The sequence below is a fragment of the Hemicordylus capensis genome, chromosome 1 (assembly GCF_027244095.1).
Source record: "Hemicordylus capensis ecotype Gifberg chromosome 1, rHemCap1.1.pri, whole genome shotgun sequence".
In the NCBI taxonomy this organism is placed as follows: domain Eukaryota; kingdom Metazoa; phylum Chordata; class Lepidosauria; order Squamata; family Cordylidae; genus Hemicordylus; species Hemicordylus capensis.
This window is the reverse complement of record NC_069657.1, coordinates 289,251,024-289,274,672: the sequence shown is the minus strand read 5'-3', so window position 1 is coordinate 289,274,672 and position 23,649 is coordinate 289,251,024. Positions and strand designations below refer to the sequence as shown.

Below are 23,649 nucleotides of genomic sequence, written 5' to 3'. Positions count from 1 at the left end.
ACGGTGGTATCCTCTATTTCCAACACCTCCTCCATCTGCGCCTGAGCAACTGCTTCAGTTGGTGGTAATTCTTCTTCCATATCTTGAGCCTGTGTTGCTCTTTGCAGTTCTTCCAGCTCAACTCCTGTGAATACTTTATTTCTTATTATGTATCTTCTCTGGTCTGCTAGCCTTTGTTCTGTTATTTCTGTATCTGGATGCTTCTCTTTCCAAATTTGGTACATTCTTTTTAAATAACCTCTTCTAGTTGGACTAGACTTGTAATAGCAGATCATTATTTCCTTGTTGGCATTTTTTGTATATTTTTTTTGGTTAAGCGACGTTTCTACCAGTAGCTTTGCTGTCTCTACACCTGGTTGCTCAACTGAAGATCCTGAGTCCTGTAGCCCACTTGCCACCAGATGTCCAGGGACTATAGCACTTGGCGCGGTCCTTGTTGACCCAGGCGACGACCGATCCGGTATAGATTTATTAAAGTTACGTCTCACCATATTGTTGATGGGAGAGGCACTCTTTGTCTGGCTCCTCTGGTGAGACCTGTCCAGTATGGTTGGACCTCTGGCATAGCTCTCACCTTCCTCAGAGCACGCAAGCCCCACAACCACGTCAAGGTAGTGCCTCACTGGGGGTCAAGGTATTAATAATAATAATAATAATAATAATAATAATAATAATAATAATAATATTTCTGTTTTTATGCGTTATTAAATTTTTAAATAGAGATTTTTATATTTATATTATCTGCACTTTTGTATTTAGGTATTGTTTTAATTATATTGCAAACTGCTTTGAGATTGTTTTAATGAAAAGCGGTATATAAATCAAAAACACACACCTGCAAACCAAACAGCCTGCTCGGACAGGCACACTCATACCTCTAAGCAGGTGCTAAGCAGGACTGGCCAGAGATATTGTTCAGCCTATTGCTACTTCACATACGTGTGTGTGTGTGTGTGTGTGTATTTAAATGTCATATGCAATAGTGATATTTATATAATCATTCCAGCAACATATCTAAATTATTACTGTACAATAGAATCAGCATTTTCAAAGAATAAATAATCCTCGTTTTACATTTGTAGTAATTAGTAGTAGTGACTCTGAAATGGTTACAAGTACAATATATGGCTGACAACATCTTGAATAGTCTTGTTCCATACATATATAGAAACCCACAATCAGTACAACAGTTTCTCATCAGCTTGCTTTCTCCAACCCTAACTATATTGGTTAGTTTAGTCATACAAGCCATTTCCCAGACCCTTAACAGCCAGCCTGTGGTAGAAGGAGGGCTTACCTCCCCCCACCCCCTACGCATCTATAACATAGGGATATTCTTACTGCTGTTAAAAACATGGATGATCCTTTTTAGGGAGGACTACAGCTTTTACATAACCACAAGGTCTATTAGCAAGATGCACCCACTTACATTATTGAATTTGTTCAAGAATCATCGTCCACAAAAATGAATGATCTTGGGGCAGGTCCATTAAATATGAAATATGTCTGCCTGTGGTGAGGCACTAAATAAGATCTAGTATTAATTTTTTAGTCAAGAAGTGGAGGAAATTGCTTTCTTCCAGTTGAGGTGAACTTTCTCAAAAGGTTGCTAACATACAGGAAACTGATTATTTTTATAGTAATTTCATTCGTGGAGTTAAACAGTACAAGAACATCTTACTTTAACCACATAATTGAATCTTCTGATGTCCTGAATTGCACTTGAAAAGTCTAAGCGGTTAAAAGCTTCTCCCAAAGTACAGTAGCCATGCCTCTTAAAAAGAAAAATGAAAACATATTAGATATGCACAATAAAACTTACTATACATGCAGGAACCTGCAAAATATCATGCAGGCACCCATACAGGGGCAACTACCCCATGAGGCAAACGGAGGCAGTCACCTCAAATGGCAGATTTGGGGAGTGGCAAAATGCATCCAGCACCCCGGCAGACTCAGCTGCACCATCAGCACCACCAAGTCGCTTAGGAACCTGCAAAACTGAAGGTTTTACTGCCTTTAGTTTGTGTGTGGTGTCTGGCCCGCCAGCAATATCCAACATCGGAGCGGGGCGGGTTGCTGCCTTCTCCCAGATTGCTTGCTGCCACCTCCCATCATGTGTCCATTATCTGGCTCAGTTGCTAGATGCAAGGAAGATGAATGAAGCAAGGTGGGGGTGGGCAGGCAGAATGTTTACTGGGAGGAGGAGAGGAGAAAGGGAGGCAGTGAGCTCTGGCCCAGGCATCCAGGCGCCACTTGGCACCTCACCTCAGGTGTCCATTTCCTTTGAAGTACCACTACACTTAAGTCACAATCTATCCACATAGTGTCCCTCCCCATTTGCACTGGATTGGCTCAAAAATGAGCTCCGCCCGATGAAAAGTAGCTTGGCTCATTTCTGAGCCAATCTAAATTCCCACTAAGATAAAACCCTCCTATCAATCCAGCTCCCAATCCCTTTCCCTAGTCTCTTTAAATCCAGTCTATACAGCCAGACGGGTGGCAAGAAGCAATCTTAGCAGAAGAGGGAAGTAAAGAGAATGCACCCAAAAGGGCACTTTAAGGGCAGAGTAACAGCTACCAAGGACCCTTTTGCCCCATGGGTCCTCTGTGGAGGGGCACTGCCAGGTACCAAGGGTTTTTGAGGAGCCACTTCACCTCCCTCCCCTCTCCCCCAAGGCTGCCACAAGCCTGGCCAGGAATTTTTTTTTTTTTTTTTTAAGGGAGAAATTTCAGGGACTGAACTGGGTGGGAGGGTTAAGCCAGGAATTCTCCTCTAATCTGCATTTTAATGGAGAAGAATTCAGGCTCTTAACCACCTCTTTTTTTGAAGCAAGCCTTTTGGGCCTCTGAAATTCATATCCAGGTCTGGTGAGCTTTGCTAGCATCTCCAGAGGCAGTAAGAAAGGACGCTGCTGTTTTGAAAACAGCAAAAGTCTTACATCACTCTGCCACTGCATCCACCAATTGCCAGTTTCCCATGCTTAGAATGCCTGCTCTCCATCTGTCTATATATGGAGATTTGTGTGTGATATTGTACTTCACTATGATCAAGTAAACATATATCTAGTAAGAAGGCCTGTAAAGAGACCAGCTGAAATTTGCTACTGAAGCCTACTGGATTCTGTTTCTACCCAATCAGTATGAAGGGCTGGATCACAACCAATCCCAAAGCAAGTAAGCAAATATATAAATAAAATAGTCTTTCCCTGGTGTAAAGTGTAGCTGAATACAATGGGATGATTACAAAGAAAGTATGCTCACTGTACAGAACACTTACTTCTCTGGTACTTTCTTTATGAACATAAATCCATTTTTCACGATAGAAACCTGAAAGCAGAAATCAAAAACAAGTGCCATTTCTAAACTTTTCTGGTATACAACTTCTTCTTTTACAAAATAGGAAAACTGGAATCAGGCAATGAACTACATCATCACATAGAAAGGCAGGAGATCCAGGGATAGGGGTGTGCATGGTCCGTTTGGTGTGGTCTGGATTCGAACTGAATTCAGACAGAACCACAGGTATGTGAACTGGTTTGGTCAGACTGACTGGCTGGGCCGGTTGGTTCAATGAACCAGCTCAAAGTGGTTTGCAACTGAACCATTCGAATTGGCCCAGTTTGTGGCAGTCCAGTTCACGATCAAACCAGTTCTGCACATCCCTATCCAGGGACAGGCCTGTCCATGCAAAAAGCACTGTAACCGCCTTTAATAGCAGTCACAGAAGGCAATCTGCTCACACAGATCGAACCTTAAGATATACAAGGAGTGGGGCAGGGGAAAGTCTAACTAGAGAGAACTAACTTAAAGCAACACTATCACCCTGATCCAGCCAAGATGCTATGCATGCAAAACCAAATTTCTGTGAGCATTTCCACAGCGGGATGGGAGCTTTATATACTGCCTTAACAAAACCTCTATTAAACAGATGCTGTAATCGTTCCCTTGTGCCATTTGGCAGCTGGGGATGTATGTGTGCACATCTCTTTCAAAAAGGTTACAATTGCACCTCTCAGCTCTTTGGGATATGGAGGGGTGCTTGATTCAGTCACCTTTCTCTTTCCCAAGAAACAGTTAGTATTTTAACTATTTTCAAAAGGCTTCCCGTGGATTAACAACTACAACTTCCATCATCTCCAGCAGGGGCAGAGCCACCATTGAGCAAATGGGTTCAAAGAATGTGGGCTGCCGCGCCTCATGCCCCAGACGCATACCTCATGTCTGGCATCAGATGCGAGGGGCATGATTTAGCTTCCAAACAGGGCCGTGCAGTTACAGCAAAGGGTTGGTGACCTTTGCTTTCCAGCTGTTGATCTACAACTCCCAACATCTCTAGCCACAATAAATTGTGGCTTTGGATCAGGCACAGAGGAAGGGAGGCCAGTGGCAGCCTGGGTTCTGCTGCCGCCACGGCCCCAAGCCCCACCCCCTGCATTTAGACACCCCCCCACATCTGACATCAGATGTAGTGGTGTGGCTAAATGCTCCCTGCACCTGACATCAGATGCAGGGGGTGGGGCTATGGGGGCCACGGGGGCAGAACCCAGGCTGCCACTGGCCTCGCTCCACACCTGATCCCCAGCCACCATTTATTGTGGTTAGAGATGATAGGAGTTGTCGATCAACAACAGCTGGAGAGCAAAGGTTGCCAAACCCTGCTCTAACTGCATATGTTTGGTTAATAAATACAGCACCTGCCTTGACCTTTCCCACTTAACTATCCGTTTATACACCCTGAGAGCAGGCTCAGGTGTTTGAGTGCCTGCTGAATTTGAAGCAAAACAGGGCCACTCCAAAATAAGGTCATTATTTCACCATACTTGGGGGATTGCACAAGAAGTTTGTAAATAAGAATTCCCAGAACTACACATCCTGCTTAAGCGTTTAATTTACAATATCTTGGAGTGAGTCTCATAGTTGGAGAAACAACATTCTATTGCAGGTCCTGCTTATGTACAACTATTTCAAAAGCAACAGGTTTTCTGTCTATTCTGCCTCAGATATGCAGGATTTGTGGGGTGGGGGGAATGCAAAGTCCATCAGCTTGCAAGCAAGAATTATCTGACTAATGGCTGGTTTATGGGTAAAGTTTGACAAGTCCATCGAGGCTTCCAGAACATCTCCAAATTATAGTGATACATACAAACATGATACATTGCATACATGAAGCAGGGAACCTTTCCCTGTGCAGCACCCTTTTTATTGCCTGTGGGGCAGTATCCAGAACAGCAAGTTCCCACGCACAGTTAGTTCTTGCTGGCTGGGGAAAGTTTGTTGAAATACATACCATTTTATGGTTTATAGGCAGGCACGGGAATCCATAGTGTACTGTAGCTTAGCAGAATGGCATTATTTCATACTACCAAAAATTGATAATGCAATCCTCTAGAGACAATAAGGTATTCACATGACCGAGAGGCAGGGAGGGCAAATGGCTGTGCTAAATTTACCTTTCCCCACCCAGACTCCCACATGATCTGCACTGCTGCACACAGTGCAAATTTCCAGAGGCATATCCCACAATGCACCGTGCAATGACCGTGGTACATTGGGGGATATTCCTGTGCAACAGGAGCTCTAGGTGGCCATCTCTGCATCCGCTCAGGCTGCAAGCAGCCCAAGTGGTCACACAACCCAGGTGCCTGGGTTAAGGGCGCATTCATGCCCTTAAGTTCAGTAAAAGGCCAAGGTAAAAAGCTGGGTCAGGTGAGCAGCACCAGGATCCACGCGGATCCCGGTGCTTCACACATGCAGCCTAACCCAAGCTATAGCCATGCCAGTGGGGTTTAAAGAGGCTCTGTTGCTTAGACAAGTGATTGCCTGTTGCTTAGACAAGTGATTGGCTACACAGTATGTGAGCCAGCATCCTTAGTTGCTCTAATTCCTGGCCTTTATCTAAGTTGTACATGGAAAATTCCAGTAATTCTCTCCATCCTCTGCAGTTAGTCATGCTTCCCAAGAATATGTCCCTGAGTGCCACAGGACCATTAAGGACATATTTTCAGGAAGCACAAGCCACCACAGAAGGGAGAAGCTGGGAATCCTTCTTAGTTTGGATGTAGGCCACAACGTTCCAAAAATTCCCAACTTTAACACAAATTCACCATATATTAAGCTCTGATTCTTATCTCTCAAATCTGGAACACAATGATTAAGTGCAAGAGATACCCTTTTGACATTCACTGGAGTCATATGCTATCTGTAAATAACCTTCTGGCAATATGATTCAATACTTCCAGTTTTACTCAAGACAAAGATAACATCCTAAATATTATTAGACAAGAGAGCTCTTCTCATGATCCCGCATGAGTGTGAGAGCCACGGCTGACACACAATTGAAAAAACAAGCTTAAGGGAGCTCTCACTCTCCTAACCTCGTTTAACTAAGTGACTCAATAGGCAAGTTTGCCGCTGTGTAGCCACCAAGATTGAGCTGGGAACCCTTATCCCAGTTTTGCTCACTCATGTGAATAGCCTCATTGTTTGAAAAACATCTTTGGAGGTACCATCAAAGTCACTGGAATTTTCTCCAAAATGAGTTAAGGCACCAGGCTGCGGTCTCAGGGACACTTATTTGGAAGTACAGTTTCTTGAAATCAGTTTGAGTTATGGCCATTCCCCACAATGCTTTTCATTCACAGAATGGCTCTGGGAATTATCCCTACAGAGCAGGGCTTCAGAACTTTGGCAGATGTTGGACTACATCTCCCACAATCCCTATCAGCCACCGTGGCTGGGGAAGGGGTTGCCAACATCGTGTTGGCTCAATTCGGGACTGGGACTCCCGCTGCAGCTCCCAGGGTTGGGGTCAGGGTGCTGGGACGCGCAGGCGCGCATCGCCCTGCCACCAAAAACCCCAATGACTGACCAACTGAGGAGCAGTAGCCGACCGACGGAGGGACAGAGTCTGATGGAGAAGAGAAGGTGGCTGGCGAAAGAATGCCTTTCGAATGAAGGAGACGGGCCGATTTTAGGCTTCTGAGCAAGTGTGTGCAGAAGCCTAATATCGGCCTGTCTCCCTCATTTGGAGAAAGGTAGGGCTGGAGGAAGGCACTGGGCAGTCTTTCACCTTCTCTCCTCCAACGGACTCCATCCCTCCCTCAGTTGGCTGCTGCTCCTCAGTCAGTCACTCACTCACTGGTGAGTGCTTGGGTTTGGTTTCAGTAAGTTGTTGAGCACACTGCTAGTCCCTCAGCCAGTGTGCCTGCCTCAGCAGCAGCCATTCATCATTTGGGATGCGGGAGAGCACTCGCTGCCATCCCATGCTGCTGCCGCCACTCAGCAATGGCTTTAAAAATTATATATATATAATTTTGTGGAGCTGTAGTCCACAGCAGTTGGAGGGCTGCAGTTCTGCTATAGAGTAATGTTTTGTTGCCATATGTCAAACAGAGTGTTCAAAAATTATTCCCATGAGTTGAATAAACAGGAGCACAGAATTGTCCAGTACATGCACATCCCTCTCACAACCACATTGAGAGTAAATAGTATGTCCTCATTGTGAGCACCATGCATTTTTGGCTGGTTCTCAGGTTACAGAATTTAAAAGTGGCCAAGTGAAACAAGAAATATGTATTAATCCTCCTCCTTAAGCTATGTAGGCATTGGGTTGATACATTAAACAAAACAGAAATGATAGCAAACTATAATGTTTTGCTCTAGGGCTTAATTTAAATTTACAGAGCACACAAGATAACAGCATTAGGCTCAGCAGAATAATATCACCTAGCCATCCAACTCGCACCCTTCAATGTTCTGTTTTGCTTGAATGGAATAGCCCTCAATTACTTTCCTAATAGTTTTGCCTTTAAAAAAAAAATCCAGTCTGCTATTTTTGGAACAGGTGGTAACCCCAAAACCAAACAAAAAGATCATCAAGAACCATCTATCATAACCACAAACATTTAAGTAGCTGGAGCTTGTTAAATCTTTCCTCCCCTCTGTGTGTCTACTGTGCTTTGAGGCAGGGACAGAAGGAGGAAATCTGTACAGGGCAAAAGCTTGTGCACCAACTTTAACAGACTAGTGCAATTAAACATCATCTCCTCAGCAATTTCTGGTCTATTTCTGTGGGATCTGCCTGGCTGCCAGCACACTGATAAACATTCCATTCAAATATAACATGATTCCCCAGGGAATAAACCCAAAGTCATTCTGTGGATGCAAAGCATTATGTTGAAATGAACTGCGCTCTAACCAATTTCAGTGAAACAAACTTCCAAGCAAATATCTAAAAGCCTCAGGCCTATAGGCAGTGCTTACAAGTTTGTTTCTGAAATCAGTGTTTAATTCTTTCTCAAACATGTATAGGCTTATCATGTTCCTCCCCAAAGTAAAACTGAATTCAAGTTATTTTACCAGTATAAATTGCTGGTTAAAAACAAACAAAACAAAAAGATAATCTCCCTGAGAAAACTGTCAGGGGGCAAAATCAGGCAATGAATTGTGTCTTGAAAAGAAAAGCCATTAGGTTTCTTCATCTATATAATTTGCCATTTTTACGTAAAGTGTGTTTGTGCAATGAATAAGCATATGCCATGATTCTTTTCACTCTCATTAAACAGTCTCAATGTAATCTATGCTTACCATGTACGTGAGCATTAAATTTGCCTGGGGCCACTGAAATACTAAATAAAATCTGATAATGCAGAGATATAACTTAAACATTTCCAGAATTAAAAGCAATTCAGTCTTACACTGAGATTTTGCATTGTTCCTAAAATGATCCTTTTTCCTTTTCTTGCTTGTAAATTCACAGTGTTCAGCATTGTATATTTCTTCTTCATCATCCAAGATGCTGAAAGGAAAAAAACAACCACATTTCAATTAAAAGAACCAAGCTCTAAGATGCATTTGACATAACAAAGTTTTACACATATGGGCAGTCCCCAAATCTAGAGGGCAAAAATCCTCAAAGACTAGAGAATCTCTGACATCCCCAAATCTAAAAGAACACAAAATTACAGATTATCATCAGGCACTGACTAACTAGGAGGTCTACCTTGCTCTCATTCTGGACAGTTTTCCAAACCTTTCCTTCAGTAGAGAAAGTTGAGATGCTTCTATAATTACTGGTTTTGTGTTGGGTATTTTCCCGTTTTGAGTTTTTAATGGTTACTTTATTGGTTGCTGGTAGTCTAAGTTCATTTGCAGGTTTTTAAAGCAGAAAGGCAACAACAATGCAATCATATATACATACACAAGATTTCAGGATAACCTAGTTAATAAAACATAAGAAGCAATCCCATTAATCATTCACTTCATTAAACAAAGAAAGTACCTCTGGAAAATAATGTTAATTTTTTAATCTTGGACAACGATTTAGCCTGGGATAGTTTTAGGAAGTGTTAAACCAACACTAAACCACTATGCAAGATGTTAGGTTTTTTAACAGCTTAAAAAATAAACAAGGAGCAGACCATCTATATAAGTCATGCCTTGAAAGCACTGGCTGTTAAGAGCCCTATGCAGAGTCCTTTGGCAGTCCAGCAATACTGCACAAGCATCAAGTAAGATTCACAGTATTTTATGACAAATCTCTTGTTACTTTATTTCCCACCGCGCCAGATTATTTTTAACTTCCTTTTAAAAAGTGAGTTTGATGTGAAAAGCTACTATAAGGATTACAGCAGATCCTAAATTAAGCTTTTGATCCTCATACAGAAAACTAAAAGGAAACAGTAGCAATAAAAAGAAAGGGATACAAGACAAAAGCACTCACTTTTCCAAAACAATGATAACCCAAGACTGTCCCCTTTGCAAATCAGTTAGCCTCACAAAGATAAGCAGAATGGCTGAAGCTTTACAGCACAAAAGGGTACAACAATAAGAAAGTGAAATTACTTTATCTTCCCATCTCATCCTCTGACAAGAAAATTGTATACAGGCATTTCTCCCACTCACCAGTATTCACTTTTAATAGAACCGCTGAGTTTGTCAAACGAAGGTATTTATCAGTGTCAGTTCAGGTTTTAAAAGCACCACAATATAGCCCAGATGTTGTAAATCACCAGGACAAGAGAGGGAGGAAATTATGGAAAAAATCACAAACAGATCTAAACAGCGAAGGTGTATCAAATGATGAATTTAACACTGCATCTCAAACATCTCTCTCTCTCTCTCCCCGTCTCCCTCACATACATCTCAAGAACTCAAAAGGTAGTCAAAAGCTTTTTTAAGCCTTCAAAAATTTCATACATGTGTGGCAATAAAAAAAATGACCTGCCCTATAAGAATCCGAGTCAAAAGACACCAGAAATCAATACTTACCTAATTTCAATACTTATTTTCTATTGTTATTGTTTCATAGCTACACTGATTATAATTTTACAGAAAAGCATGTTTTAAATATAGTAGACATGATTATTTTTCCACGGGGGTGAGGGGAAGCAGGTGTATAATTCCAGACATTTCAAATAGCTAAAAATAAGGCATCAAGTTTTACCATCTCTGGTTTAAAACTAATTGCCTAGATGCTGCATTGCTGAACAGGTGGAATTACATTACCAATGGTATTGTAAACGTTGCATTAATAATACTCCTGCTACTGAGTCTTAAGTACTAGAGATATTTAAGAATTATTGTGGTGTTGCAGGCAGTGCATATTTTATGGTGGGTGTGCTATACAAAAGCAGCACCATGCACACTCTTGGCACCAAGCAGTAAGAGTATGGGCTCATCTGTTGCCACTCTGGATCTGGCACAGACAACCAAGGGGCAAGATAAAAGAGCACCCCAAGATTAGAACTACCAATACAAGGTATGTATCTGTACCTTCTGCTCATGTATGAAGTGATTTTCACCCCAGATCTACGGAAGTCTGCATTACAGATATGCAGGAGCCGGTTTGGTGTTCTATTCCTAGAACACTGAACCAGTTCGGAAAGCCTGCACTCGAACCAGTTTGAACGCGGAGGGGGGCGGGGGGTCGCTTTAAGGCACGGGAGAGGATGCCCTTACCTCCCTCACCGTGCTTTCCCCTCCAGCGCTGCTTCAAAAACCGCTGGTGCGGGGCAGCTGTATACCCTCGTCACCCCAGTCAGCATACAACCGGAAGTGAGGGGACCACTGTGTGATGTGTGCATGTGCGCCCGCCACTTCCGATTTTATGCTGACCGGGGCCGCAAGAGGGCATACAGCCGCCCCATGCCAGCGGTTTTTGAAGCAGCGCCGGAGGGGGAAGCATGGCGAAGTAAGGAAGGGCACCCTCCCCACACCTTAAAGCAACCCCCCAACCTGCCTCCCGGGTGTGCATGGAACCAGTTCTGTGCACATCCATAGTCTGCATGCTACACAGATGTAAAAGCCTTCCCAACAGAAACCATTCCTGAATTTATCTGTGAGAATGCTTGGGGCTGTTCACACGACCAATGCGGGGGGCAGGGTGCAACCTACCTTCTCCCAGATGACCGCTCTAAGCCTGGGCACTGCTCAAGTGGCGCGCCCACACAACCAGCACTGCCAGGAGCAGCGCGGGTGCATCTCTCCACTGCTCCCAGCAGTGCTGGTAAACAGGCCAGAGTGCACCCCAGCCTCCATAAATCCCACAATGCACCATACAACACATACAATGCATTGGGGGATTCCAAGAGACAGGTGCTTGGCTAGCAGCCAAGCTAAAAAGCCAGGCTAGGTGGTGCTGGCTCGCCAGGATCAGGCCCAATCCCGACAGTTCTCACATGCAGCCTAACCCAGGCTGGGCACAAGAACAGTCTCCTTGACTGTCACCTCTGCCACCACTGGAAAGACAGGGCTTTGGTTTCCAAGGCTGGCATCAGGAAGCAGATTTTTGCATCCTCCATGCCTTTGTAGTGAGAATCACAGTCTCTCCACACCTGCAATTTTGAGCTTTTTACAGCATTAACCCATTTTTAACAATATAGATCTAACAGTCCATCTTATATTTAAAACAGCAGAGTCCCCATGGCAACACTCTTATCAGATAATTAGGTTGTTACATTACTGCTGAATACCAAGCTATTATTCCAAATAAACCAAAGTAGCTTTCAGCTGCCCTGATCTTTCATTAAACCGATGCCCCTTCCCCATGAAATATGGACTGCCAGCACCACCGTGCAACTACGTAAATAACTCAAGTACTTATCCCCCTCCATCACGGAGAATATTATTTTGAAACATTTACCACACCAGTTAGGTTAATTCCACCAATCCACTAATGCAAAATCTAGGCAATTTGGTTTAAACCGAAGATGGCAAAACATTATGCATTATTTGTAGCTATTTGAAAAGTCTAGAATTATACATCTGCCAATGTTTTATTCCAGAAAAGTGATCGTGTCTAGAGTCTTAAAGTTTGATGTCCACAAATCAACACCTTCTGCTGGCCAGCTTTAGCCTAAATTTTCCAACAATTTGTAGTTTCTAAATCCACAACTTAATTTAACTTTTTCACTTTCTAGGCTCAAAGCATGCGTGATAATGAAGCTCATCTCTCAACCCCCATTCTTCAAATAGCATTTTTAATTCTGACTTCTTGCGTGCCCTAGCGGCAACAATGGTAGCATTTTTGCCTTCTGAAGGGCCTGTTTACACACTACACGAAACACTTGGAGGGCATCAGAGACTGTTTCAGTGTGGCCACTTGTCTCTACTGCACGGGGTGGAGCCATCATTAAGCAAACAGGTTCAAAGAACGTCAGATGCAGAGGCATGATTTAGCTCCCAAATGGGGCCACACAGGAGCCACAATGGGGCCACACGGGCCATTTGGGAGCTAAATCAGCCAGTGTTGCATTCAACTGTCCCTGCCTTTAAAAGGAAGGGAGAGTCATTTTGGCTGTGCTGCAAACGAAGCGCTGGCCAATCTAACTCCCCAAAGAGGCCATGCAGCCACGTTTGGGAGCTAAACTACGCTGCCACATCTGACGTCAGACGGGGGGGGAAACGGCTAAATGCTCCATGTCTGATGCCAGATGCAGGGGGCGGAGCTAGGCGGGCCACGGTGGTGGCAGAACCTGGGCCGCTGCTGGCCTCCTTCCATGCCTGATACTGCACCTAACTAGGGATGTGCACAGAACCAGGTGGGGGAGACTCGAAAGCTTCAACTGATACTTCAAGGGTGGGGGAGAGTGCACTTACCCCTCCCGCAGCTCTTCCCCTGCCAGCGCTCTGTTTTTAGCAAGTCCATCGGGGCAGACGCATACCTCCCTCCTGCCGCCCCGTTTGCCTCCTTTACCGGAACTAACCGGAAGTATCAGGCATGTGCACATCACACCCACCGCACACACACACGCACACACTCTGCGCCCACTGTGCACACACACGTCAGATACTTCCGGTCAGTTCCAGTAAAGGGGGCAAATGGGGCGGCAGAGAGGTATACTGCCACCCCAATGGACTTTCTAAAAATGGAGCGCCAGCAGGGGAAGAGTGGCGGGAGGGGAAAGTGCACCTTCCCCCACCCTCAAAGCAGCTTTCAAACCGGCAGAACCACCCAACATTTGAACCGGTTTGGAGGCCCATAAAGGACCTCCAAATCAGTTCCATGCACATCCCTATCTATAACTTCTATATCAATCAATAATGTTTATTTGCGGTCATAGACCAAAATTTAAGGCATACATAATAATACACATATAATATAATAATAATATATTCAAAGATCCAGTATTATCTCATCCTGATCAGCAGTTTCCAGTTAACGTAATCTGGTTTACCATCTGTTGTCTAACATTCTTAGCTGCCTCACAGAACTTAGCAGCTTTAATTGTTACTTCCTCCTTCTGATCTGAGAGCAGGTAGTTGACGTAGAAAACATCGTAGAAATCAGCCAATAATGGGGAAATATAACGAGATCGAGAGTCCCTATAAAAGAGGCAGTGGAGTAGAATATGAAAAATAGAGTCCTGTTCTCCAGAACCACAAGGGCATAATCTCTGCTCTTTTGGTATCCCTTTAAATTTACCTTCTAGTTCAGCTGAAGGTAGCACATTAAATCTGGCCAGTGTAAACATCCTGCGATACTTAGTAATCGTAATCTTATCCAAGTAGTTCGCAGGTTTAGTGTTATACATTTGTAATCCCAGAAAAACTTCTTTGGAGATTAGAGATCGATCAATCTGCATTTCCATATCATAGATCCACTGCTTTAGTATCAGTATATATCTATATCCCCTGCTAACTGAGCAAAGAGGTACCTTTCTAAAGTGGTGATTCTCTTATTTGGCAGGGAGAGAGCAACTGGCCCTATCCATCCCCAGCACAGCATCCCTCCAGTGGCTGTTTCTGGTGTCTATCTTGTTTCCTTTTTAGATTGTGAGCCCTTTGGGGACAGGGAGTCATTTTATTTTATTTATATCTATTTGACCCTTGCACGTTTCAATGCCCTTCCTTCTGCACTCCTATAGGGATGTGCATGGTCCGGAGCAGTCCGGACCGGCACCGAAGGGGGGCCTTACTTTAAGGGCGGGGAGGGCTTACTTACCCCTCCCGCCTGTTTGCCCCCTCCAGCGCCCGTATTCAACAGAATAACGGGGCGCTGGAAACCAGCCGCCCCCAGCGCCGCCCCCCCCCCCCGCCGCGGGCAGATTTGGCCAAAAACTAAAGGTACAAATGCCGCCGCCGTTGCCCGCCAGCCCTCCCTCCTTCCCAGCTGCCCGCCCGAGTCCTCACCCAATCTCTTTGAAAAAAACGAGAGGAGCTAGCGAACAAAGCTCCTCTCGTTAGGGAGTCCTGTAGCATACTGAAGAAGCTTTGCGCGTGCGCGCCGCAAAGCACGCCGACCGCCGGAGGCCCGGTCTACCCGCCGGGAAAAGGCCGGGTAGACCGGGCCTCCGGCGATCGGAGGCCCGGCCTACCCGGCCTTTTCCCGGCGGGTAGACCGGGCCTCCGGCGGTCGGCGTGCTTTGCGGCGCGCACGCGCAAAGCTTCTTCAGTATGCTACAGGATTCCCTAATGAGAGGAGCTTTGTTCGCTAGCTCCTCTCGTTTTTTTCAAAGAGATTGGGTGAGGACTCGGGCGGGCAGCTGGGAAGGAGGGAGGGCTGGCGGGCGACGGCGGCGGCATTTGTACCTTTAGTTTTTGGCCAAATCTGCCCGCGGCGGGGGGCGGCGGCTGGTTTCCAGCGCCCCGTTATTCTGTTGAATACAGGCGCTGGAGGGGGCAAACAGGCGGGAGGGGTAAGTAAGCCCTCCCCGCCCTTAAAGCAATACCCCCCACCCGGACCCGAACCAGCCAGGGCCGAACCGGTCCAGCAGTTTGGCCATTCTTTAGAATGGCCACCGGACCGGTTCGGACACACCCCTACACTCCTAGATGGGAAATATAAACAAGTTCCATATGCGTTGTGTCTATTTACCTTCTAGTTCCGCTGAAGTGGCTCAGGGGATAAAGAGTCAGTTGTTCGTGTTATTATGTATTGTCAGTTTTATAGGGATGCTCATATTAAGTTCATTGCTCCTCTCTTAAAGCATCATCCTGGCCATACGGATCAATTTTACTTGGATTTTTTGCTGACAAATTCTAAATCTGTTACCTCTGTTAATGTGGCCAAGTTTTGTTTTGTTGCATACAAACTTCGTAGAGCTTGTATTAGCAACTTGAATATTTTGTAAATTATAAATGTATTATTTTAAATGTTCAGCTGGTCTAAGGACCGTAATAAACTTACTACTACTTATATCTATGTAAACCGCTTTGGGGACTTTTGTTGATAAGCGGTATATAAATATTATTTGTATTGCACAGATTCAGGGGATCCACATTGTAAATGGCTCCAGACACGACAGCAATGATAAGAGATAAGCAATACAGCCAGAAACAAGGTCATTACCAGCATCCTCCATGTGCAAAAAAGAGCATATAAGTATGCCCTCAGAAACAAGCACTGCAGCTATAGCAATATTCAGCTTACAAGCAGGCCCACCTTTTGTCCCCAAGAAAACTTACACAGTGTGACTGATGTTGTTAAGCTGATTGTTCTCATCCTCAAGTTCTGAGCTGCAAGGCTCACATCGCTTCCAGCCATCTGCTGTTTTAATCCACCTCCACCCTGGAGACCGCCAGTCCTGGCCCAAGAAAGGCATGGTTTCCTTAAAGGCAATAAGCAATCAATGCAATTTTAACATCACTTCAATTTCACTACTATATAAGCAGCACATTCTTTATGACATATGGCTAGGAGTACCACTAGCCACCTAATAGCACAGGAGGGAAATGACTTGCCTAGCAAGCAAGAGGTTGCTGGTTCAAATCCCCGTTGGTATGTTTCCCACCTATATCGGGCAGCAGCAATATAGGAAGATGCTGGAAGGCATCAGCTCACACTGCATGGGAGGAGGCAATGGTAAACCTCTCCTGCATTCTACCAAAAAACCCCACAGGGCTCTATGGTCGCCAGGAGTCGACACTGACTCGAGGGTACAAGTTTACTTTAGGAGTACCACTGCAGTAAGAGATGGAACAAATAAAAGACACAACCACAAAACATGCAAGTATCAATGAGATGGTCAGGCCACATCTCCTTGTTCTCATATCTCTGAGCCTTCTATCACAATAAGATGAGAAACTCCATCAAATGAACAAAAACATACCATTACCACCCTTGGCAAGTGCTCACTTTCCCAACACTGGCTGTAGAGAGTATTAAGGACAGCACAAGATGTTTAGGTGAGGAATCAAACATTGCTGCCTTGCCTTGATGAAGGCTTTGAAAAGGGCTTGGGACAAGAAAAACACCCTCTTCTCTTGTCCCATGCCCCTTTCAAAGCCTGCATGGATCAGATCAGGAGCTGGGAGCTCTCAACCCAACTCCTACAGACTATAAGAAGGGGTGCAGCAGCAGAGAGGCATCTGCTTGCTGGCAGCCCCTTCCTGTCCTCACCTAGCTACCTCAGCTAGTGCTTGGAAGGCTTGGATTGGCTTTACATCCCAGCAGGCTTTAAAGGGCTGGAGGAGTTGCACAGGGTGGCCAGAGGAAGTAGGCAGCTTGTTCTGGTCATTCTAACCATCACTTTTAGCTATGCCTTCAAAGCTGGCAGCTCCCCACCTAACCCCTGCAAGAGTTCCACACAAAATCCCCCCAACACCTAGCAAGAGAGACGGAGGCTGCTCCTCCTCCAGGCAACCGAGCTCTTTCCTCTCCCTGCCTATTGAGAAGGTAGGCCGTGGGTGAGGAGGAGTCCATCCTTCCTGCTGCTTTATCACCTTCCCTCTCCCACATCTTTTCAGGTGGTAGAGAGAGACAGGCATGCTTAGCCACCCAGAGGAGGACTAAAAATGGCACCACCACCAAGGTTGGGTAAGAGCAAGGCAACCTGCTGCGGCTGGAAGGCTGGTAGGGGCCCCTTGGCTGCCTCTGCTAATCAGGCACCTGAGGCAGCTACCTCATCAAGCCTCTTCGGAGGGCTAGCCCTAGATAGTACGGCATGCGGAATACACAGGGAGCACACTCAATTTAATCTGAATTAAGTTACCCCTTTACATACCATAATTTGAAAATTAAAGGAATTATAAAAACAGACTATGCTATCTTTTCATTGTTGGTTAAAAAATGAGATGGGGATTCACACTAAATTCAAGTTAATGTAGGAGGAGGAAGTGGCAGTTGTCCTGAGCGAGGAAAGTCCAGCCAACAGGATGCTATTTTCTATAGGCAACAATCCCCAGCCAGGGTGGTGTCATGGCATCTGCTTTGTTGCAGAAGGTCCCAGGATCAATCCCTGGCATCTCCAGGTGGGGCTGGGAATGACTCCAGCCTGAAACCTTGCAGATCTACTGCCAGCCAATGTAGACAATAATGAGCTAAATGGGCCCAAAGGTCTGACTCAGTATAGAGCAGTTTCCTGCATTTCTATCACCCTGAAATTTCCCCTTCCTCTACTTGCATTTCAGCTGCTCCTGCCCTCATTCCCAACTTTTAGCCACCGATCAAGAGTTTTTTCAATGAGTTTGGGGCACCCCTCGCAATGATAGCTACCATGTGAATTTGTTCTAGTTATGGAAATAATGGGCCAGTTCAGAGAAGTGTGAAATCCAAATATGAATAATCAGTGTCAAGCACACCAGCACTCATGGCTCAATTTGGGGCTTGCAGCTTTTTGCTACTAGTTTACATAGTTGCTCACATACTATGCAGGGGAATGCTGCTGGGTGAAAGAGACAGCACAGCAGCAAAGCTCTCGAAAGCACATCAGCACTTCTGAAGAGGCAGGTTGCTCAGTAACTTACTAAAGGTTGTGCAAGTGTAGTTGCAGCATTATTTCCATTATGCTCAATGGAAGTAGCAGTGCAACATGCACAGTGTTTAGTAGCTTACCTCCACAGCAGTGCTGACCTGCTTGGAGAGCGTCGCAGTAGCACGGGCACCACTCAAACCTGGTGTTCCCCTGCACAGTTGGTGAGTGAGTATGCTTACTTGCATTTGTGAAGGAACAAATCTCATACCAGCAAAGATGTACTAATTCGCCAATAAAAGTAACCAACATAAGCTTGGGGGTGTGTGTGTTTAATTTTATTTGCCTTATACAGTAAGTTGACATATCCTAAAATGTCATCTCAGTTAACGAAAGAAATTTAAACCCCGATATGTTATCAAAAGCTCAGGATATATTTCCAAAACAACAAGAAGTATGTTGCAGAAGGTGGTCATACTTTTGGTCAGTGCTGTGCTTGGTCCCTCTCCTTCACACCTCCAGAATAAAGGTGATCAACATCACTTGTCCCAAAATGCTTGCATCTGACTTTTATGGGCCTGCTATTTAAATGAATTCTACTTACTCCTTTGTGCAGTGATCCAGAGCTTATTGTTTAGTCACAGGTACATATAGCACCATTCCAATACATGACACATCGCAGTTTCATAAGCAAAAAGAAAAAGAGAAGAGTCCCAGCCTCCAAGGACCTTCAATCCAGGGGCATAACTATAATAGGGCAAAGGGAGACAGTTGTCTGGGGGCCCACTGCCTTGGGGGGGACCCCAGAGGCAAGTCACATGATTGACTCCCCCAGCGGCGCACCCACCCAGGCTTCCTTCAGTTGTATTCATCCTCCGAAATTGATGTGAGTGTTAAGACCTGGAGCTACCAGAACAACAAGTCTTTCTCTCGTACTATTAAATGACTTGCATTGTCCACAATTTACAAATCCTTTTAAAAAATAGTTTAGGATGATGTTCTATTGTGGCACATAGGTATATATAAATTTTACTTCAGTGAGGGTGGGTGGGGGCATTTAAAAATCTTGTCTCTGGGCCCACTCCAACCTTGCTATGCCCCTGCTTCAATCCAAGTGTTGATAATGAACAACAAAGGGGAGAGGGTCTTATAATTGATCTCATAGTATTACAATGCATTCTGAACTCTCCAAATGCCACATTTGCCCTCTATTTAACATCAGTTTATGGGAAAGGCTACACAGTGCAGAAGTGTATATGATTCAGAGGTTAAAGAGTGTTGGACTTTGAAAACTTGGGTTCAATTCTCTGTTTGGTCACACCACTTGCAATGTAGATGCTTTTGGTCAGAGACTCTCAGCCTAACCTACCTACAGCATTGTAATGCGAGAATAAAAAAGAGAGGGTGGAACCATGTCGTTGCCATGATCTAAGTTTTTCCAAGGAAGGGCAGGATAAAAATGTATTTTTTTAAAGGAGAAGAAAGATCACATGCACCCTCTTGAGCTCTATAGAAGAAAGGAACTAAACATGTTTTAAGCAAAAGATACAGAACAGATACAGAAAAAAGTGAAGAGCTAAAAGGATATTGCTGCAATGCCCTTCACCAAATACTTTTTCCAAAAAGGTTCAAGGCTCTTTTACTAGCGCTATGGGATGCATTTTTCTCCCTAGAATACTAGACAACTTTGAGGAAGACTATACATTAAACGGGATGCGTGCTATACGTCAGCACACTTAAGACCCTAGCAATGCTTTGACAAGACAAAAGAAAACAGCACCCTGCCGTACGTGAAATCCACCTTTGCTTATGTGAAAAGGCAAAAAGACGTGGGGCGGGGAGAGGAAGGAACTAGAGCCCCAAACTTGAAGATCTCCCTCTCCTTGTCCGGCTCTTACCCAGGATTTTGAAGGGGGGGGGGGAAGCTATCACTCCAAAGCATACTCAGTATCTATCTATATAATCTTATTATTGCTCTTGCTCTTTTCCCGCCCCGCAAGCACCTTCGTCCCAGGGCAGCCCCTTCCTCCTCTAGCAACGCCTTTTGGTTCTGGAACATATAGCTTTAACCCCTACCCTTCCCTCCCAGCGGTACTTCCTACACCCCTTCACTTCTTACCAGCACCCAGAAGCTGCAGCACTGGCGAGTCCAAAGGCTATTATTGTTATTGACGGAAGCAACCCGGAGCTTCAATTTCCCCACCCCTTTGCTTTTTCCTGATTGGTCGGCTTCCACCGCGCTTGTTGCCACCCGATATCCGGCCTGGCGATTGGCTGCTTTGGACATTGTGACGTTCCTGGGCTCCCGCCTCACGTGATGAGAGGAAACCGGAGCACGTGTCGATGTTTTGATATGGAGGGGAGGGAAGGGAGGGGAGGGGAAGTTTCTCGGCAGGGTGGGATGTGGGTAGCCGGGGAGGGAGGCGGCTGAGCCTGCTTGGTCTTGCTTCGAATGCGGTCAGCTGCACAGTTGCAAGCGGGGAACTGACATTTTAATCAACTCAGTTTTAGGTTTAATCTTATGGCGGCATGGACGTAGCACGAACCCTAAGAATGTTTCCTCGGAAGTGTCACTGACTCCAACGGGACTTCTAGGCAAGGTCGTCCTGGATTGCATTGCTGCCCTGTTTGCGCGAAAGTCCTGCTGAACTCAGGATGGGACTGCAAGCCTTGAAAGTTTGCTACTCAATAAATCGCGCTCCACTCAACCGGTCTTATGCATAGGAGGATTTGGCTGCATTAAACTTTAGAAAGGACGCCAACTTTCAGGACGCAGTCGGATTGAAAGCGTTGTTCTAGTAATTTGTAGCTTGCGTTTTAAAATTTTGTTTTCAGAAAGTATTGATTCTTTCCAAACAGAGTAGAAATGCATTGCTCGTCATCCGAATGATCATAGAAAAATAAGGTGTGAATTGGGGTCCTACTACTGCACGATTTCCGCCCACCCACAATAGACATCGGGAGTTCGCCACAAAGGATATTTTGTTGCTTGTCCCTTTTTACCTTGATCCGCTGCTCCCACAGAAAACAAACGTACTAAGAAACCTCCCTACCCTAACCACAATTTCATGATCATTTTGCCCTTTTCCGGCCCACTCCCACATGGACAACAGGAATGTAATGCTTTACTGTCTCCATTTAGCTACTGGGACAGCGTTGGCACCTTTTCTCTTAACAAAGGTTTACTTTTAACAACTGCATAGCAGCCTGGAATTCTATAAGGTAGTGTTTCCAAAGTGAAGGGGTACTAACAGAGAAAAGTGACTTTGTTGAATTTTTGCCTGTCATGTAGCTGTTAAATGCATAGAGCTTCTATCAGGGGGAAAATGGGGTGGGGGCAACTCTCTCAGAAAAAATTTAGAGTTGTGGGACTTATAATTAAGCTGAGGAATTGTTTTAACATTCTACAATCATAAGGACTGTCAGCAGGAGAGAGGGCATGCCCTCAACTCCTGCCTGTAGGCTTCCAGGGGCATCTGGTGGGCCACTGTGTGAAACAGGATGCTGGACTAGATGGGCCTTAGGCCTGATCCAGCAGGGCTGTTCTTACGTTCTTAGCATATTCTATTGGTCATCAAATATAAACTGCCTTTCCAATGTGCCTGAAAATTTCCATGTATCAGCTACTTGCCAAGTGACATCACTCCTCTAAATCTGGTGCAGATCAGATGTTAGATGGCGGAGATACAGCAGTTTAGAAATGGGAAAGGTGGACAGTACAAACAGAAGGGCTTTGTGATCTGTGCCCTGTAAATTTGAATTATAATGGCACCATTGTGCCAGTATAGTTAAGATGAGTGTTTTCAAAATTCCACCATTATAAGCTTGAACATTCTATTGCTTATAAAGTCAAGTGTATCCAAACAATCCCTCTGAAATCATGCACACGTCAACTAGAGGGCAAGAGACAGTACTCCTCCAAATTTGGTGAAAATTTATTGCCAAATGTCTAAGTTTTTTTCAACTCTTTAAAAAGAGGTTTCAAAGTTTTAGCGACCTTTTTTCACCACCAATAATGTATATTTTTAATGTTTGATGTCTTTTTAGCATTCCCCCCAAAATCAGGTCCATACAGAACTGGTGCCTTTTGCTGGTTTGAAAAACATCCATCTAGTGATTTTTGATTAATTACTATTTGAAATCCCCATAATATCAGGGAAGGTAACTAAGGGAAAGTTGGCTAAGAGCATAACTGAGCCTGCCAACTGAAAATTCTGAAGCCAAAGTTGGGAGGGGCAAGTCCTGGCAATTTCTAGTGAGTGACTTCCTGGTTCTGAACATAGGTGCCTGATAAGGACAGTCTACGAGCACTCTGGCACTTGTATACTTAAAAAACCATTCCTCCCCCTCCCTTTCCTTTCATGAGCATTTGTTTTCTCCCTCTGCCCCCTTTCTCTCACCCACACCAAAAGGGGGAAGCAAAGTCTCCCAGCAAAGCTTGGAATAAATTACTAATTAGGTCCATTGATTCCACTGGGGCTTCCTTCTGAGTAAACACACATTGAAATCAGGACCAGCAGAGATCCTAGGCAAGTATGTGGGTTCTCTTTTCCCCCCTTCCTACCAGCCACTCAGCAAAATATAGAAGGGGGGTACCCTATTTATTTCTTTGGGTCTTATTTCTGAGTAAAAATATATAGGATTGGAACCAAAGACCCCATGCAAGGAAGTTCTGAAGGAGGAACCTCAAGGAAATTCCAAAAACCATTCTCACCAAGTGCCAACAAACTATTATTGTGGCATAGACTGCCCTTGAACATAGAGGTTCGACATCAGAGCCAGACTTTCACTTGCCTATACATAAGAAATGAAGCCTCCATATTCACTGGCAGTTTGGTTTTCATGTAGAACCTCCATGTTCAAGGGAGGTCTATGACACAATAATAGTTTGTTGGCACTGGGTGGGAATGGTTTCTGGTATTTCCTGCTGCATTTCTTTGGAGCTTTCTGGAAGCATGTAGCTGAATACTCTGAGAAAGAAGATGCTGCGCTGGGGTACACATGCCTTTCCCAGCAGCATTTTAATAAATGAACCTGCAGTTCTATGTGGGACTTGCTTCCATATAATGAGGGAACAGTTAAGCCCTGAAAAATGGTGTTGGGGGAGGGGAGAATAATGGAAAGATCCTTTTAAAAATGTGAGTGGAAAACAATGTAAAAATCCCATGAGGTAAACCCACCAGCACCCCATCCAGCACACAGATTATTCTCAAGGAATCTGACAAGAGCCAAAGCTTCTCACATCTATCTTTAGTATATTTAAAACAAAAATGCCAATAATCCATCCTCTCCTATGTTGCAGAGAATACAGAAAGAAAGAGATAGTGACTGACATAATGAGGAACATTACTCAAAGTTATCCTACTGGAATTAAAATAACATGTTAAGGAATGCCTAATGTCCTTTTAATTTCAATGAGACTACTTTGAATAAGCCATTATCCTATCAGCCATAAGTGGAGGCCTGAGGCCTAAAGGGAAGACGTCTCCTCCGTCTATCCTCAGAGGCTACATCA

General features: G+C 44.6%; 1 protein-coding gene across 7 annotated transcripts in view; it reads right to left on the bottom strand.

Annotated features, from left to right (window-relative positions):
* FBXO25 (F-box protein 25) overlaps positions 1-20,369 on the bottom strand; it is a 38,202-nt gene extending 17,833 nt beyond the window's left edge. For 2 of the 7 annotated variants that reach the window (XM_053286124.1, XM_053286126.1), the window contains exons 1-6: positions 20,254-20,363; positions 15,910-16,052; positions 9,907-9,930; positions 8,700-8,800; positions 3,281-3,330; positions 1,682-1,774 (exon numbers count right to left, since the gene is read on the bottom strand). In XM_053286124.1, the coding sequence (XP_053142099.1) occupies positions 1,682-1,774; positions 3,281-3,330; positions 8,700-8,800; positions 9,907-9,930; positions 15,910-16,046 (405 nt within the window). In that variant the 5' untranslated portion in view covers positions 16,047-16,052; positions 20,254-20,363. Of the gene's footprint in view, positions 1-1,681; positions 1,775-3,280; positions 3,331-8,699; positions 8,801-9,906; positions 9,931-13,679; positions 13,828-15,909; positions 16,053-20,253 lie in introns of those variants that run through there. The other 5 variants (XM_053286125.1, XM_053286127.1, XM_053286128.1 and 2 more) reach the window with 4 other exon arrangements.
* Between the last annotated feature and the right edge of the window lie 3,280 nt (positions 20,370-23,649).